At 40.3% G+C, this 18,980-nt stretch overlaps 1 protein-coding gene across 2 annotated transcripts in view; it reads left to right on the top strand.

Annotated features, from left to right (window-relative positions):
- Positions 1-18,980, top strand: part of itpk1b (inositol-tetrakisphosphate 1-kinase b) — a 38,659-nt gene that overhangs the window by 3,255 nt on the left and 16,424 nt on the right. For both annotated transcript variants that reach the window (XM_017476913.3, XM_017476914.3), the window contains exons 3-4: positions 9,308-9,332; positions 15,201-15,326. In XM_017476913.3, the coding sequence (XP_017332402.1) occupies positions 9,308-9,332; positions 15,201-15,326 (151 nt within the window). The remainder of the gene's footprint in view (positions 1-9,307; positions 9,333-15,200; positions 15,327-18,980) is intronic.

The raw sequence follows: 18,980 nt of genomic DNA on the forward strand, positions 1-18,980 counted from the left end.
TTAAAGGCTATCAGGAAAAATATAGAATGTAGACTAAGCATGAAAAATTCCGGAAGACAATTTGCTGAAAAGTGTTCATTTCCTCTATGTATGGAGACGTTTGGGACACCCTATATTTGGACACCCTTCCTGTAAAGACTCAGAACTTAATGAACTCGTGCCTTAATTTGAGTCATTAGAGTCTCCAACCTACCTTTTAGGCAGGTAAAGAATCACCATTAGGAATAACAGTTCCAGAGTGTAATATATTTTCTGACTATTCAGACCATGTGCTATTGTAAGACTCAAAAACCACGGGCTCCTCTAAACTGCAGACTGAGGGTCTGAAAATGAATCTAACCGATGCCTACAAAGCAGAGGAAGGTTATCAGAAGATTTCCGAGTGCTCCCAGGTCACGGTTTCTACTTGTCTGAAATGCCATTTAGAAACTGTGGAAGGCAAGACAAGCTCTGTTTTTACACTATCCGTTGTTACCCAGATGAGGATGGGTTCTGAGTCTGGTTCCTCTGAAGGTTTCTTCCTCTTAACATCTTAAGGATTTTTTCCCTTGCCACCGTCGCCAGCAGCTTGCTCAATTGGGATTAATCCACACACTTAAAATCGGTATCCTGTCTTTATGTATTTCTGTAAAGCTGCTTTGAGACAGTGACCGTTGTAAAAAGCGCTATACAGATCAAATTGAATTGAATTGAATCTGGAAGACCAAGAAAACGTTCAGAACAAACTTCCGCATGCAGGGCAGAAAGGCAAAGCAAAACCCCCATATGACAGGAAGGACCTGCAGGAACCTTTTCGCTGACACAGGAGTCATGGTGTGCCGTTCTCTGCTGCATTGCAACCTCGTCACAGAAGTGAATATCTGACGTATGCAAAACAATATCTAGATAAGCCAGAGATATTTTGAAAACAAGTGCTGTGGACTGATGAGCTAAAAATGCAACTCTCCGGCCACAATCACCAATGCTATATTTGGAGAAAAAAGGAGACGCGTTTGATGAAAAGAAAACCTATTAAGCATGATGTGGCTGCATTGTGCTTTGGTGTTTTGTGGCAGGCAGTGGCACAGGAAACAGTGCACACGTAAATGGAAGAATAGATTTCAGTAAATAGCAATAAATTATGGAAATTAGTGAAAAAAATACAAAAAACCCTGAAGCTAAAAAGAGGCCGGCTTAAACAATAAGACAGTGATCCATGAATTACTTCAAAAAAGACAACCTGAAGCTTTTGTAATGGCCCTCAGAGTCCTCTGAACGCCACTGAAAATCTGTGGGTAGGTTTTAAACATGTTTTACATGCAAGACAAGCTCAAAAATGTCACAAATAGAAGTGTTCTGTAAGGAAGAGTGGATTAAAAACGATTAAATAAGACACCTAACTGACTACACAAAGCATTTGCAAGCTGTATGCCAATTGTGTTGTTAAGTACTGAGTTGGGACGGTGCCAAAACTTTTGCATATGCCACAATTGCTATTTTATTTTTATGTAATAAAACGATTTATTAAAGTTTTATCAAATATAAGTAATTGTGCATTAATATTTGCAGAAAAATATTATTCTTTAAAATAGTTTGCTGCAAAGGTTGTGTTTACTTCATTTCACTTCAAAAATCTACAAAATATGGAATTTGCACAAAACTGTATATATCAACATTAAAAGAAAGAAAGAAATACCAGAGCAGTTAGAATTTTTTTTTTATTGTTGAACTACACAACTAGAGTCTTAACCAGTTACACGGTTTTTCAAAGGTGTAGATTCACGTCGACATTATTTATACATAACCATTCAATTCAGTCTATAATAACTACTTTATTACACTTTATTTCCTTTTTGAGAACCACAGATCTAAATCAGCATGAAGTTAGATCCTGTTTACGTTTGTGTTCATTAAATATCACTCAGTACGTGAAGCTGATCCTCTGATTAAGTAACTAGCATGTAAACAGCGATTACTGATGCCCTTAATCAGACTAAAAAAATACTCGAAGTAAACACAAATGGAATTAAGACATGTGGAGTATTCCTGTTTTAGTTGCATTATGGAAGTGCATTACAGACATGTACACACCTTAATCATACTATTAACATCGTGTGGGAGTTTTCACCGCATTGTGCGACAGGACACGTACACACACGGCAGTGTTCAACTATTTGACGGCAAACAAGAGAGCACGGCTGCGTCCGAAACCACGTACTTACCTACTACAGTATATAGTTAGCGAGATACATGTATTTCGGGGTAAGTACGCAGTTTGGGACGCAGCCCACGGCTTCAAGCAGTCGTCTATTTGCACATACAGCATGACAAATAATTAACCGCACTTGAAGCTTTCGTAAAATTAAAAATGAAACAGCCAAAACTGTATACGGTACCATAACGGAACGGCGTGGCGCGGTGACGTAATGACGTGTGCCGTTAATCCAGCTGTGTTCTATAACGTGTAAAACAGGAACATGAAAGGAGTATTCTAAAATCGACTCATGTAAACACCTTAATCACAATATTGTCTTACTCAGAATAAGGTCAATAATTAGATTACTGCTGTCCATGTAAACGTAGTCACTGTTGCAGCAGTGATTTCTCCAACAGTACAGGTCTATCCTGCATCCTCATTACATTTTCTGAAACACTTGTAGCTGTAGGTTAACTCCCAGACCGTATGTGTTGGATCATGATGTATTATATCTGGAGTTGTGTATTATCCGGTTATGTCTGGTGATCGGCTTATTCTCCACAGAGGAGCCATGTTAGTCAGCATTCAGACAATGAGAGCAAAGGAAACCTGAGTAAGCATGAAAGGCCAGGTGAAGAGCGGCTTTTGTGCTGAGGTGCTGTGTGCTGTGTTTTATTTTTTGTGGCCACTGAAACCTGAGCAAACAGAATTGTTGGCTCGACAAAAGGTTCTGGCTTCATGCGGGTGTGTGTGTGTGTGTGTGTGTGAGGAAAACGAGCTCCTGTAACCCACATTTGGACGTTTGTGTGACTGAGACTAACTCTCTAACTTCACACTCCAAGCTGTATCTCACTGTATCAGTCTCCAGCTGAATGAATAGTTATGTAATGTGTAGAACAGGCATTGCCTCTGATTAACTCAGCATCAGAAAAGGAGAGTGTGAGGGAAAGAGAGAGAGAGAGAAAGAGGGGGAAAAAGAGGGGAAGACATCAGAACAATGTGATCACTGTAAGCGGTGAGCTTTTGTCAGTCACTGGATGACTGTTGAATTGTATATCCATGTATTTTTGACCCACACTGACTAACGTGATCAAGCGAACAGTGTTGTGCTGAAGTTGTAGTTTTGGATAAACTCGGTTGGTGTTCTTGTTCTATCTGTCTCAAACCCATAGCCTTGAAACGTGCGTTGATATATTCCTTATTTATACGTATTTATTTGGCCGGCACATTTTTTTTTATTAAGAGTTAAGTCGATTTTTGTGATTCGTTTTCATTTTTATGAACTGTGTGTGCTCCCATATCTGGAAAGAGTTCACCGTCTTTTAGCTACTGTTGAAGAACGTGTAAAAACTGAACCGACATGTTGGCGAAGATCGTGTTCTATTATGTGGGAAAGCTGGTCTCATGCATTTCCTCAGCCTAGAAACACTTTCAGTCAAAATTATTCAAACCCCCCCACCCCATTGCAAATCAGGTTTATTGTCAAAATTTACAGACTTGCAGCTGTTTGCGACGAACAAATCAAACAAAAGCAATTGGAATAGTTTGACACAATGAATGCTTCAAGTGTTGTCCTCCGTCATGATAGGGACGTAATGGAGACTAGGACGGATGCAAGTGCAGATAAGAGCTTTTAATAAAGAGACACAGGCAGACATCCAAATCATGAGACAATAGCGTGGTCAAAAACAGGCAATGGGTCAGGCGATTGGCAAACGGGCATAAACGACGCAAGGCAAGAATCGAGAACGAGAAACAAGAGCGGAAACCATAAAATGGAACACGAACAAAGGCTCGGCACGGTGAATACACTCAATACTTCGCAAAGTCATTGTCTTCAAACAGTCTCTTTATACTGGGGTTGTGAGTGCTGTGAATTTGATGCAGCTGTGATTAGAATGAATGTGCGTTCTGGGAATTGCAGTCCATGGCGGCCATGTTTGTAGACTGCAGTGCAGGATGGGAAATGTAGTCACTGGTTTGCTGTGATATGACCTCCTCAAATTCAACTGAAAATGCAACTTCTAATGACTTCTCCAGTCTCAGAATGATTCAACCCCTTCATGGCAAGCATCTTTAGTACTTCGTAGAGCACCCTTTTGCTGTTATGACCTGCTGCAAATGAGATGCATAGCTTCTGGTAGCGTTCCTGAGGGATCTTAGCCCATTCCTCATGAGCATTGGCCTCCAGTTCAGTAATATTCTTGGGGTTGGTGTTGCAACCATCTTCTTCTAATCCCACCAGAGATTTTCTATGGGGTTTAAGTCAGGTGACTGTGATGGTCCTGTAGAATCTTCCAGGACTTGTTCTGCAACCAAACCTTGGTGAAATTTGAGGTATGCTTGGGATCATTGTAATGTTGGAAGGTAAATTTTGACAATAAACCTGATTTGCAATGGAGGTTGAATAATTTTGATTGCAACTGTATATTTGTAATATAGCAGGCTGTATGTAACTAAAATGAGTACATATAACACTCTGGCAACATTACTTCACAAATGTCTGGAAATCTTATCCTGTCAGAATAGTACTTCAGACTAGCTAAACTAGTCTAGCTTAACATACCACATAATTCTGTAATTGAACATGATTAGTCTGAAGTTAATCCTGTTTTGCGACATCACAAACTGGGATTGTGTAGTGCTCCATGGGTATGTTTTTCTTACCGAAATACTGAGGGAAAAGTCTCTTTATTTTTTTTTCTTGACATCTAACGAACACAGGGCTGTGCCAGCAGATTTATTGCGCAGTTTGAAGAAAGGGGTATGGAAATCATTTACAAGTCATGTTTTTGAGTTCAGGGTTACTTTATTGTGTTGAAAGCTGGCTTTTGTTTATACTTACGCTCTGTCGAGGTCTTTTGTGCAAAAAGGGCATCTGATGAAGTTGGTGAGAAAGCCATGGTAGACTGACCATGAATGCAGTCTCTCGCGCTCTCTTTCTCCCTCGCACGCACACACACACATCAAACACATCACGCTAAAGCTTAATCCAATAGCTGTTTTAGACAGATCCTTTGTAGCCAGGGCAACTAGGAAAGCACAGAACGTACTGAACCCTGAACGAACTGAATGCTCGTGTGTTCACGTGTGTTACACTCCTGTCTCAGACAGCTGACGGTGGGGAATCCCTGCTGAAACCATATAAAGCTAAGCTGGCAATAATAGTGCGTGTGCCGTGATGAAACTCTGGAATACGGATGATAATTAAACAAACACGCGACGAAGGAGTTTCTGCGCAGTTGTTTTCCTTCGAACGCTGATGTTTGTGTTACACTCATGTATGTTGTCGTATACAGGATCGGTTTGAATATTAAGAACATCATTGAAATATTTACATATGTACTTATTTATTTGCCAGCACATAATGATAAAAGATTTTAAGAAACTACTAATTTCTCTCTTTCTAGAAAGCTAAAAGTTTAAACGGCACCATTGGAGCTTTTTGTACTGAATTCCTCACGAGTACTGATTAAAGTTCAGTAGTCCGACTCGGTAAGTAGAATAGTTCTACTTTCAGTGCAGGGAGCTGAAATAGATGAACGCTGGAAATCATTAAACATTTAGCTCGGTGTCAACCAAACATTTGATGGATTAGTAAGGAAGCTCTGGTGGTTTTTGTGCGAGCAGTGCTTCCACCAATCACGCGCTGGCAGAAATCAAGCTCTGACGGCGTACACTCGTGTACAGTTCTCGTTCCTGCTGCGACAGGATAGTTACAGGAGGAACATTAACGTTATCTGAATGTTACTGTTTGTACAACTCATGTCTCTGTGGTGTCAGAGTGATGCAGCTTGTGATATTGCTTGATTTAGGCATTGCTACATTATTAATATGATCTATATGCTGTCATTTTAAGAATAATTCATCCTAGCCTGGCTATACATGAAAATACATGCCCACAGTTATAACGTACAGCCTGTATAGCTCTATAGAATCTGAAGAAAATGTATTTTTTATGCTCCGCCCTTCCATACTATGAGTGAGCAGACATCTTAATGATGATGTTTATGTTTGTTGTGGTCTCTCTCTCTCTCTCTCTCTCTCTCTCTCTCTCTCTCTCTCTCTCTCTCTCACATACGGTCACTCATATCTAAATAGAAAAAAAAAAAATCTTTGGAAACATACAGCCTGGAGTATTAATATTTATTAAGGAATGTATTGTATTTTGTATGTTATGCTATTTAATAGCATTTTTTTAAAGAGAGAGAGAACTAATCAAGGTTAAAGTGGTAGTACAGCTTAGCTGCTTATACTGTTTAACTGTTGCGGAAATAAGATAAATTCCAGCTTGGCCTAGTCCTTTGGAGCAGTAGTATGAGAGCCACTGTTGGACTGTAAGCCCTCAAGTGCTCACTGCTCCGTTCTTGCACTGTTTTCTGCCTCACTTGGATAAAATTGGATAAAAGTACCTACTAGATGGATACATATAAGGAGCCTGAACCCGTGCTCAGACACAAAGAAACTGTTGCTGCGTCCCGATTCGCCCACTTATACTATGCACTAAAAGTATGTACTCCTTTTTGTGAAGGAAAAAGTGCACACTTTTGAGTGTGCAGCAAAAGAGTATGCGAGTATTTGGACATACTAAAGCGGCGGTCACACTAAACGTTCAGCATTGCGAAAATCCCCATTGACTTCCACTCATACGCATACGAACGCTGGAGCCCGGAAACGCAAGCTTCACACGACGACGTCTCGCATGCCGATGCGTTCCAAAGTTTAAGTTTGGTTGAGCTCTGACCTGCGAATTTGTATCAGGTGAAGACATGTGACCAATGGAAGATCGACACAGAAAAATCCAAGATAGAGGAAGCACTGATTATAGCAACATCAAAAAAAGGAGGCTGCCTGGATTGCGTACAGGAACGGACGGAGTATTAACAGTGGAATCCATGAGCGCATAAAAAAAACAAAACAAAAACCCAACGCCTTGGCGCGTGACGTCACGACCGGTTGCCGCCCATATTCGCAGCAGTCTCCGAAGAAATTTCGCATGCCAGAAGTCTAGTGTGACCGCCGCTTAACACGTCATGTAACAGAAGAGAACGTTGTTGCTTAGTTATGCGCACTGTCCCTGTAAACAAACTCCTCGTTGCATTTCAGCTTTTCTTCAGTTATTATTCCCTGTGTAATTTATACTATATCATTTCATTCACCGTTTCTTGATTTATTTTCTCACATTTAATTTACACCTCTGTAAAATACGCATCACCGATGTTACACTTCATCCGCTTCATACGTTTGCAGCTTGAATGAATCCAGCGAAGCAAACTGTCACAAAACTCCTCCTCCTTCACACAAGGAGTTGTGGGCAGTATTGGCTGAAAAAGTGTCCACGGATCCACCCTTGGAAAATCTACAGTAAATAGTAGGTCATCCTGGTACTTTCGGGATACTCATTTCAACAGACTACGATTTAGGACACACTAATCCTAATCCCGGTTAATATTTAGGACTTATAGTATGCGAATTGATACGCAGGATATGTCCGTTGTGTCTGCTGCTTACTTGGTTACTGCGATCAAATTTAAGAGCAGCACAACAGATGCCTGTCTTCAGGAGATTGGATCCCAGTGGTGACGCAGATAATTGGCTGTGCTGCCTGGTTAAGAGGCATGGAACTGCTCTGTCAGACTGAAACGAAGCGGCGCATATAGGGCTCTCCTCTGAGTGTGTTCAGCTGCCCTGTGACACAGCAGCTTGAAAAGTCAAGTTCACCCTCTCCAGTTCAGCCAAGTTCACGCTACACGACTTTCAGCGTCGGCAGATCGCTGTGCTGTTCACACTACACGACTCGCTGTCTTGTAATCAGGAGTCATGAAGTCGTGGTGGTGTTCACACTACGTGATCGCTCGGCGACTGGGGGTCACACACTACACGATCTGACACACGACAACTCTATCTGCAGTCCAAACTACGTTTGCTCACGAAAACACACGTGAGAAGTGGCACGGATATATGACGCGTGAAACAGGGGTTGTTTATTCGAAGATGGACGTAGGACAGAAACAAGCGGTGCGAGGTATTTGTGTGATGAGTTGTGCTGAAGAAACCCCAAAAAGGAAAAGAAAGTGGGTGAAAGAATGGATTAGCACGTGCAGGAAGCAGGGATTGTGTGTGCTACAGAGAGAGTTGGAGATGAGTAAAAAGGTTTCGCGGGTTTCCCCTTTTCACGGTTACGTCACCCCATACCTTGCCCTCTCATTGGCTGTAGCTCGTCGCCGCAATCACTGCCAGAGACAACACTTTTCAACACTTTTGCTCGCCGAGTCACCTCCGATCGAATGGTTTTTGTCGGCACGCTCGGCGACTTGCTTATAATCGCGTCATGTGAACTAAGCTTTAGTAGAACTTGAGTGATTGAGCGAATTGATAAATGACCAAATTGGGAGAAAACTGGATTTAAAAAAAAAAAAACCGAAATCCAGGAGTGGTGCAAATCTAATGCTGAAATGTTGAAACATGGTTAACACACCACTTTGTTTGGGGGTACATGAGGTCAGCAGGGTCGTAATATCGGTAAAGCTGACTTCAGTTTGTCCACATCTTATACAGGGTGTCCCAAAAGTCTACGTACATAGGGGACTATGTTGGCCAGCTCCACGTCGGACGTGTCTTCGTCAGTGGACGTTCGTGGACGTCCACTTCCGGTCTTTTTGAATTTGTTAATAAGTTTTGGCAACAGTGTTATTATATATTAACAAATTCAAAAAGACTGGAAGTGTTGCGGACCGACCGAGAAGTGGACATCCACCAACATCCAATGACGAAGACCCAACCGACGTGGTGCTCCACTGTGTATGGAGACTTTTAGGACACACTGTAGCTTTCGTGTGGAATACTGTGCAGGTGATTTTAATTGAGATTGAGCTTGTTAGAAGCTTGCATTGATGGGTAACTAGATAGACAGACAGGTGTGCAGATGCTATCTCTGCATACCTATCAGAAATATCAGAAATCAGATATGTTTTTGTTGGGACTTTTAAACAATCGTCTATACAGATCATGCATCAATATAGATTTTTTGTATCCCTAGTTTTTATTTTTAAAAGATAAAACTGTTCTTGCGTAAGTGTACAAACATCAAGGATTATATTGTAATGTCTGCTTTGTGTTTTTCTCTTTTAGGAAACGAGGCATAGAAGTGGTTCAGGTAAGCATTTTGGTTTTCCAACTAAAATATCCATCCATCTTCTACCACTTACTCCTTCTTCAGGGTCACGGGAACCTGGAGCCTATCCCAGGAAGCATCGGGCACAAGGCGGGGTACACCCTGGACAGGGTGCCAGTCCATCACAGGGCACAATCACATACACATCCATTCATACACTACAGACACGCCAATCAGCCTACCATGCATGTCTTTGGACTGGGGGAGGAAACCCCCACAGCACGGGGAGAACACACATGGCCCCGTGGGAATCAAACCCCGGACGTGTGAGGCAAACGTGCTAACCACTAAGCCACCGTGGTATCCTATCAATACTATAAAATTCTTCAGATTTACTGAAAGTAAGCAATTATTAGCACTCATGCAATGAGGGATGTTTATTTGAACACCATTTCTTTCAAAGATAAAGAGTTTGCTCAGTCAATATATATTTTTCTGCAAAACTGGTTTCAAAACGTGCAGCACGGTGGCTTACTGGTTAGCACGTTTGCCTCGCACCTCCCATGTTGGGCATTCAATTTCTGCCTCTGCTCAGCGTGTACCGAGTTTGCATGTTTTCCCCACGTTCCGGGGGTTTTCTCCGGGTCCTCTGGTTTCCTCCCCAGTTCAAAGACACGCATTGTAGGCCGATTGGCATTTCCAGATTGTCCGTAGTGCAAGAGTGTGTGTGCGATTGTGCCTTGTGATGGGTTGGCACCCCATCCAGGGTGTCCCCAAACTTGTGCCCTGAGACCCTGGAATGGGATAAGGGGTACAGAAATTGGATGGATGGTTTCAAAATGATCAGTACAAAATGATCAGATTGTAAGATTGTAGGTTAGAGATGCTTGTAAGAGGGATTGTCGACTTTCACAGTGAACATTTTAAGCTCTTTTATATATCTTAACTTTGTGTGATCTGTGAACTTCAACGTAGACCGCATGTCACGGGGGAGAGTCCATGGAGGCGGATGCACGTAGAACTTCTGTATTTAAAAAGCCAGGAAGCACCAGGGAACCAGAAACTAAGCACTAATAAAAACAACAATGCTAAAAAAAAAAAATACTTAAACTGTCAAAAAAGACTACGCATAGTACAAATAACATCAAATGGCAATAAAGAAACAAACACAAAACATAACATGACCTGAACACAGCAACAATGGTGAGAAAACGGGGAACTTTAAATAGGTTCACTAATCAAGAAAAACAACAAACAGGTGAGCATGGTAAAACAGGAAATCAGTGAGACAACAGAAGTTGTTCTACAAGGACAGTCAGGGTGCCTTCTAGTGGTCCAAGGTGGAATTGCCCCTGGGCGGCCATGCCAATCACATCTTGTTGAAAGATTTACAGTCAACTTTGAACCTTCTGTGTGTTTTAAAGCGGGGTTTCTTTTATGCAGTTCTTCTTAACAGCTTGTTTCTATCGTGATGGCGTCTAAAGATTGCACTTGAAAGCTTGAAGCTTCAAATAGGAATCTGAAAGAAAAGCAGCTAAACCGCGCAGCTTTGAAACTTGTGTTCGTTTTGGTTTTTACTTCCTCGCTATGCAGTGGGAGATGAGCTTGATAATCTCCAATAATCATGCAGCTGACTGTATTTACTAAACATCTTTAACTTATAATCTCCTGTACTGGCTGAAATCCAGACACTGCACAGTCAGGTTCCATTTTAAAGGTGTGCAGATTTCGCCAAGGATTTCTCAAAGACACAGCACAGACCCTGCCTTGAACTAATCAGGCTTTTGTACAAGCAGCAACAATCATCCGGCCTTGTATGTCTGTGTGCATCACAGAGACACATCAGTTCACCTTCCCCTTGGCCACAGAGGACTGAGAGAAAATCATTCAATAAGGATATCTGTAGATTGCCTCGTCCGCACTGTGTCTTTGTCACTGTAGCCGTAGTCATGTAACTAGCTCATGTCCTGTCTTTCTGACTGTAAGCACATCTGCTTTTTGTGTGCATTGTTGACATTTACAGAACCAGGGAGGTCAGTTTCTGATGACATCGTCGCTTGTGAACATCTTCTAACTGACCGTTCCCACAAGAAAATAGAGACTGACGGTTATTTTAATGTGGGAAGGAATTCATTATCTATGTTCCTGATCGTTTCTTTGCCCTTAAGTTCATTTCCATTTATTTATTTATTTATTTGTTTATTTATTTATTTATTTATTTAGTGTTGTTCTTTTTTTTTAAAGGAAGATAATAAAGCAACACTGGAGTAGGTTCCCTTTGGTATGAATTGCACCATTCTTCTCTCGGCCATTTCCTTCCCTATATCATTCGATTACCTCCTCAGAACGAGATACAGGTCTTCCCAAACACAATTCTGACTTTATGGTTGATTAACACTATGGTCCAGGAGTCTGAGAGCGCTAGTGAAAATGCTTCAGTTATCTCAGCAGTTAATGCAGCAGTTTTCAATGCAAATGATACTTCAGACAACAACTTGAATGAAAAGAAGAATCTTTGAAATATTGACATGAATTTCAGAGTTTCTTAGTATTCTTTCGCTTTACACTTTGACAGTGTGCACTCGAGCTGGCATGGACTCAAGTTTGTGAAAGTCTTTATGAACCATTTTAGATCGAATCCCACCGGAGTGTCGTCTGAACACGAGAGATTAGGTATGAGGAAAACGTGACCTTTTTTTTCAAATAAAGCAGTTAACATAGTCAATATTTCAAATTTGCTTACATTTAAATAGGGAATTAGAAATAGTACAGAATCCTGAGTATTAAATGTTCAAGATATTGAAAATGTACTTTACTTTGTTCTAAATATTTACCCAATTGAAAACCTGTGGTTTATTTTCAATTTTAAATGGAAACACTTTATGACTTTTGTAGAAACCCACAGGAAGTCTACACCCTTTCTTTGGTGCTTGTGGCAGTTTAATAAACTATCGAACCCCGTGTAGAGGAATAATTTAATATCCGTAGAGTCTATCTATCACCGGACTGCAGATTATTCTTATTTGCTAATATGGGCTCATAAAATATGAATGCAGGCTCAGTGTGTCAATATTTTATGAAGGGAAACATTAAAGAGCAATGACATCAGCACAGAAGGGGCTTTTTTTTTTACCCTCTCCTCCTACGTGTCTTTTGTCCCTGTGTTATTTTGGACTTCACCCCATCGTGTTAAAACAGACCGTGTTTTTAACAGAAAAGTGTGACGGGGGCAGTCTTTGGTGGCTTTTAGTACCGTTCATGAAAAGTGTTTAGAGTGACGATAATGGAAAAGGTTTTTTTGTTTTTGTTTTTTTTTTTGTGTGTGAAAAATGTTTTAATTTTGATTGGCGTTTTAAGGACATCAAGGCTGCAGCCTGACTATGTTCAGATCCTGAGCGTTCCAAAGTGATGTGAGTCATTATTTAAGTTTTTCATTTTCCCCTGTATTTATTTCAGAGCGCTTGGTGGCCACTGCTTCCTCCGCACCCTCTTTCTGAGGGCGAATGACTCATCAGATAATATGCACTTGCTCTCCATCTGGTTATGGACCTGTACATAGGCATACCTGAAGAAAGAGAGACAGTAATGTAATAAAACAGGCATGCATCTCCTACTCTGATCATTTAGCTTTCATATGCTATGGTGGAAAATTGCACGTAGACAGACAATGCAGTGAGATACTTACTTCTGTGTATTAAGCAAAAGCTGATTACATTCTGCTAATGATTACTGGGGCTTGCAATAACAGTGTATTTAGTGATCAAGAGACCGAGGAGAGTGGGAAGGAGACTCGAAATGTTTGTGCAGACATGCACAGGTCACAGATGTTGCAGTTTTATGTTTCAGGGTGTGTCAGGTTGCCCTGCGTATCATCTGTTTCATGATTAAATCACCACTTGTGTCAATATGAACAAGAACGGCTTCAAGTTAACCGTCGTTATTGCAGTCACGTTGAGAAAGCTTCAGTGACAAAATATCCTAGGGCATGTACACATGGTCAGTTCAAATCCAGTTATTCAGTTAAGACTTAAGAGCCTTTACATTTACTGTACATCAGAAAGAAGCACGGATTAGATTGTGTATTCGGAGTGAACATGTTGTGTACAATACCTTCCTCGCATGGAAACAACTGTCAGAGAAGACCAGTATTATTATTATTATTATTATTATTATTATTATTATTAAGTAGTTGTAGTAGGAGGAGGAGGTATAGTATTACTTGTATTATTATTAGTAGTAGTAGTAAGAGGAAGAGGTGCAGTAATATTAGTAGTATTAATATTATTATTAGTAGGAGGATGTGTAGTAATATTATTATTATTATTATTATTATTAGGAGGAGGAGGTGTTATTATTATTATTATTATTATTAGTAGTAGTAGTAATAGTAGTACTACTACTAGTAGTAGTAGTAGTGGGAGTAGGAGGTGTATTATTATTATTATTATTATTATTATTATTATAAGTAGTAGTAGGACGAGGTGTATTATTATTATTATTATTATTATTATTATTATTACTATTATTATTATTAATATTAGGAGAAGGTGTAGTAGTATTATTGTAAGTATTAGGGGGAGGTGTAGTAGGAGGAGGAAGTGCAGTAATATTAGGAGGAGAAGACCAGTATTATTATTATTATTATTATTATTATTATTATTATTATTATTAAGTAGTTGTAGTAGGAGGAGGAGGTATAGTATTAATTGTATTATTATTAGTAGTAGTAGTAAGAGGAAGAGGTGCAGTAATATTAGTAGTATTAATATTATTATTAGTAGGAGGATGTGTAGTAATATTATTATTATTATTATTATTATTATTATTATTAGGAGGAGGAGGTGTTATTATTATTATTATTATTATTATTATTATTATTATTAGTAGTAGTAGTAGTACTACTACTAGTAGTACTAGTGGGAGTAGGAGGTGTATTATTATTATTATTATTATAAGTAGTAGTAGGACGAGGTGTATTATTATTATTATTATTAATATTAGGAGAAGGTGTAGTAGTATTATTGTAAGTATTAGGGGGAGGTGTAGTAGGAGGAGGAAGTGCAGTAATATTAGGAGGAGGAGGTGCAGTATTATTATTATTAGTAGTAGTAGTAGTAGTAGTATTCGTAGTAGGATGAGGTGCAGTAGTATTAGTATTATTAATATTAGTAGTAGTAGGAGGAGGAGAATGTTGTTATTATTATTATTATTATTATTATTGTTGTTGTTATTATATCTCTTGCTTGAAATCCTTTAGATGTAAAAATGACATAACTTAAAGGATTGCTTTTTGTATAAGCAGTACTTTCTTCTCTAATATTTCTCTCGGTTTTGACAGTTTAAACTGAAGGAGTCACACCCATCTGTTGTTTTCTCTTAGTACCTCTTGGTGAATGAGTGACTAAACTTTACTACAGCAGCCTCAGGGGAATTCAAATGCAATATCACGTTCATAAACATGTTCTGTATCTCTAGCCGTGTGTGTGACCCATTTTTCCTGAGCAGCTCAGCACTGCCTAATTGACCCAGTGTGCATTTCAGTTTTACAGCCCTCTTTATCTCCGTTTCAGCTATCCAATGCCATCTGGACTGTTATTATTCATGCATACGACAGAGTCTGAACACTAGCACCTCTAAAATTGTGAAACTAATATAGATGGTCTTTGTTGATAGATTTTTTATTTTTTTATTAGAGACATCAGACCAGAAAGTGCAGCGCAAGCAGTGTAGCTCATATACAGTGCCATGTGAATGTCATTGTAAAATATCAGCTTCACTTGCAAAGAAGTAAATGTCAAGGGATCAGCACACAGCACACAGCACGCAGCTCTTAGCATAATGTGAAATCCAGATATTTTTGCTGAAGAAGTTCAGATTAAGTTAAGCTGCTTCCTTCGTCTTTGCCTTCAGCTTGACCTGAGCCAGCCCCTGGAGGAGCAGGGTCCGTTAGACGTCATCATCCACAAGCTGACAGATCTGATCCTGGAGGCCGACCAGAACGACACACAGTCCCTGTTACTGGTACAGCGTGTGCAGGTGAGAACTGGCCGCCGTACAAACGTTATTATAATTCATTGCCTGGCAACTAATATTTTTTCCATATTAAGGGTGTCTGTGAGGAGTAAAGAGGACAGTTGAGTCTAGCTGGTGTAGGGACTGATACCATGCCATTGTGCCAAATGCATTTGAAAAGAACCTGTTCCCCAAAGGACCAGTTGCACCAGACGTGTTTCTTGTGTCGTCTTACAGAACAGATGTTTTCATTTGAAACAGCGTTTAAGTCAACACTAGCTGCATGAGATATGAGGCACACGAGTGTGTTTTTATTAACTTTTTTTTATTTATTTATTTTTTATCATCCCTCCCATGAATTTCTCCCAAACTTCGTCACCTGCTAAATTCCACTCAGCTCTCAACCAGGGATAGGGAAGGCTAAAGGTTGATTTATACTTTATATTTCTGTCACAGTTAAGCGAGGGGGATCATGGGTAATCGTGGAATGAAAAGACACTAAGAGATGTGCTAGCGTGCAGTCCTCCCACAAGCTGACTATGCGTTTTGCGTCTCTTCAGCGCTAAGCTGGGTGAAAAGAATCAAAATATAAGAACCCATAAATACGTAAACATTATTATTCTAAACTGTACCTTCCGTGTGAGTTAGCACGTTCCTGCATTTTCCCGAAGTATCCAGCGCACGTAAGGTAAAACGGAAGTCCGTGTACACCGCTTTGCGGAAAGGGGGACGTTTTCTGACGTCGTTGTGAAAGGGGACTATTGGATAGTGTCACTGTGATTGACAGGGGAGAGAGTAATGCCATCCCTCCCACATAGAGGACACAGCAAATATCGCTCCCTAGGCTCCCGGAAACGGATAGCTGTTGCAGTGTTGGGATTCAAACTCACTCACGATTTCCTGATGATATGTCAAATGCTTGAACTCTTTACGTTCACACAAAGCAACAGGAAACCATTCATTTTCAATAGGAGCTGGCGACTTCTAGCGATACGAGTGACCGCGAATGTTGGCGACTAGATGTGGGCGTGTCCAGCAATGTGACAAAGTCGAGAAAAATGTAACCGTATGCAAATTCGGCGCGACTTGGGGCAGCGACTACCAACCGGAGTGAAGGCAGTAGAACGCACGAGACCGGCGATCCACCATGCTGCTTGAGAGTCTGAATTGTTTCGTGGACGCAGACAGCCTGGCGCTTGCACTGTTACTGCAATGTCAAAGAGCACACTGCTTCTCCTTCATCTCGTAGAATATGACGCATATATGCACAAGGTCAATTTTACATACAAACTCTGTCCCTATAGAATGTTTAATTTTAGCGGCAAGAAAACCGGTTTGTTGTCAAAACTGGAATGCTAGTTGCTCCACCCACTGAGAATTAGTAGTAATACGCAAGTTAACCTTCTTTACAAAGTTAAAGAGAATGTTGTGGCAGTAAAACATACAGAGCACACGGTGTGGATTGCACAGAAAGCTGCTTGCGCTGCACAGACGTGTGGCTTATGTCTGGCCTCCAGTAACACTTAGGACCCATCGATCATGCATCACACAACTGTAACGGTGCTACACTTCTGAACATATAAGGAAGTCGACACTTGCCCTGCTTCACTGAGACCTATCTCGGAGTATAAAGCTTTGCATGTGAGTGGGTGCAAAAAGGGAGAGAGACTACTTGGCACTGAACCTAACTGTTAGTGGACAACCATAGTTTGGATTAGGAAGAGGAAAGTTGGCTCAAATGAAAGTCATAATTAATCCCCATTTTATTCAGACCATTTTTTAGAAAGAGAAATAAACCCCAAACTGAGTAAATTAGAGCACGATAACCCACTCTTTATTGTACAGGATAAGGATGTATAAGGGATCTTAATACAGTAGTGGCACAAGAGAACTCCATGGATTGTTTATTATAAGCTGATTACAGTAGGCGAAGTGAGTCAAGGGCTTTATAGACATTTTAGTCAAATCTCCTGAATATAATTCACCTCTTTCATGCAAAAATGTTATCGCAAGCTGCTTGAGAATAGGGATGGGCGATATCTTCTCGTTTGCGATATACCGGTAGAAATTCTCCCCACGATAAGAATGAGTCTTCCCGCGATAATAACGATAAAGCCTAGTTGATGACGTATTTCTGTGTGCGACGGCCTGCGACCCAATCGCAGCTCACGTGCAGAGCGAAAACAAGTACTGTACGGCGGAAGGCGGACGTGACGCTGAGGAGGAGGAGCTACCTCTACAATCTGGAACTGGTTTGGTTACAGAAAATCTGTTTTACTTTTAGATCAGTGTTTGTGTTTCTGAGGCTCTGAAGATCACAGCTATCACTTGTAACCAAAAACAGTGGTGTACGGTACTATATTTATATCGTCACTGATATCGTTATCACAATGAATACCAGAAAATATCGTTATACAGTTTTAAGTCCATATCGCCCATCCCTACTTGAGAAAGAACATTTTGTAACATTGTGCTGCACTGTTCTTTGCATGGATGCGAGTGAAAAGTAATAGATGAGTAAGTAATAATCAGGAGTTCAAGCCTGGGTCCCAAACCCACAATATGTAATGCACGATAATGTCTAAATAGTAACGATGCTGCGATATCCTGTTTAGTGTGATGTGGTGTAAATATTCACGACTCGGAGCTGCACAGTGTTACAGAGGTGTTCTGAGAATAAAAACGTCATTGTGTGCATCAGTCCAACTGACACAGTTCCTGAGTACTAAGTAAAAGCGCAAAACCTTATTTCCAACAAGAGATTGTTTTTTGGCTACCGTCAGCTGGTGAGCTGTTACCGTGACAGCGTGTGCATCACAGACCTGCCGGAATGCGTGTGTGTTTATTCTGTAAGATTCTAAACTATGAAACCTCCAGAATGAGCTAGTGTTCATAGTAGTATAATGTCAGCGCACACAGCACGCACCAGACCACAGGTTCTATGGCGCGGCTTTCCTCGAGGCTCTGCACGTCTCCCGAGACCGTTCGAGTCAGCTAGCCTGCTAAATGTAAATGATTTGTAAATGATCAGATGATAAATGAAATGCAAATACAGAAATAATGGGGAAACTTGTCTGTCGCTGTCGTAAGTGCTGTAGCGAAACTACTTCATAATACAGTGTTACATGATGAACATAATGAGGATAAATCAGCTGACTAATATTCACTAGCTTCCTCCTAGGTTTTTTCTTTTTTTCTTTTTCTGACCCCTGATTTTTTTTCAGTATTATCATTTTTTCCTGTCCTGCACAGTGGTCTTATAAGTAGGTGCATCTACAAAATGGATTTGGGATATTTTGGTAGCTTGCATACATACTGTATTTTATAAGGATTAAAACCAGATTTGAAAAAATGATTTTTGATTAGATAATGCACTACCAACCTACAATGTGACATGATTACAAACCGTTTTGTTATGTTAGCCTTCTTTCCCCTTTTAAATGATGACTTCCACGTGTGTGTGTGTGTGTGTGAGAATAGAGAAGTAACACAGTCTTTCAAAAAGAAGCACAATCATAATCCACATTATTTAGAGCCGGTAATAGAATGTCTTCTGTAAAATCATTCTGCCCCCCCCCCCCAAAAAAATCCAAATGAATAGAGTACTCTTTTAATTTCTTTTCTTTTTTTAATTATTTTTTTTTTCAAATGCCAGCATGATTGCCTTACATAACACTT

This window comes from Ictalurus punctatus, chromosome 9 (genome assembly GCF_001660625.3).
Source record: "Ictalurus punctatus breed USDA103 chromosome 9, Coco_2.0, whole genome shotgun sequence".
NCBI classification, from domain to species: domain Eukaryota; kingdom Metazoa; phylum Chordata; class Actinopteri; order Siluriformes; family Ictaluridae; genus Ictalurus; species Ictalurus punctatus.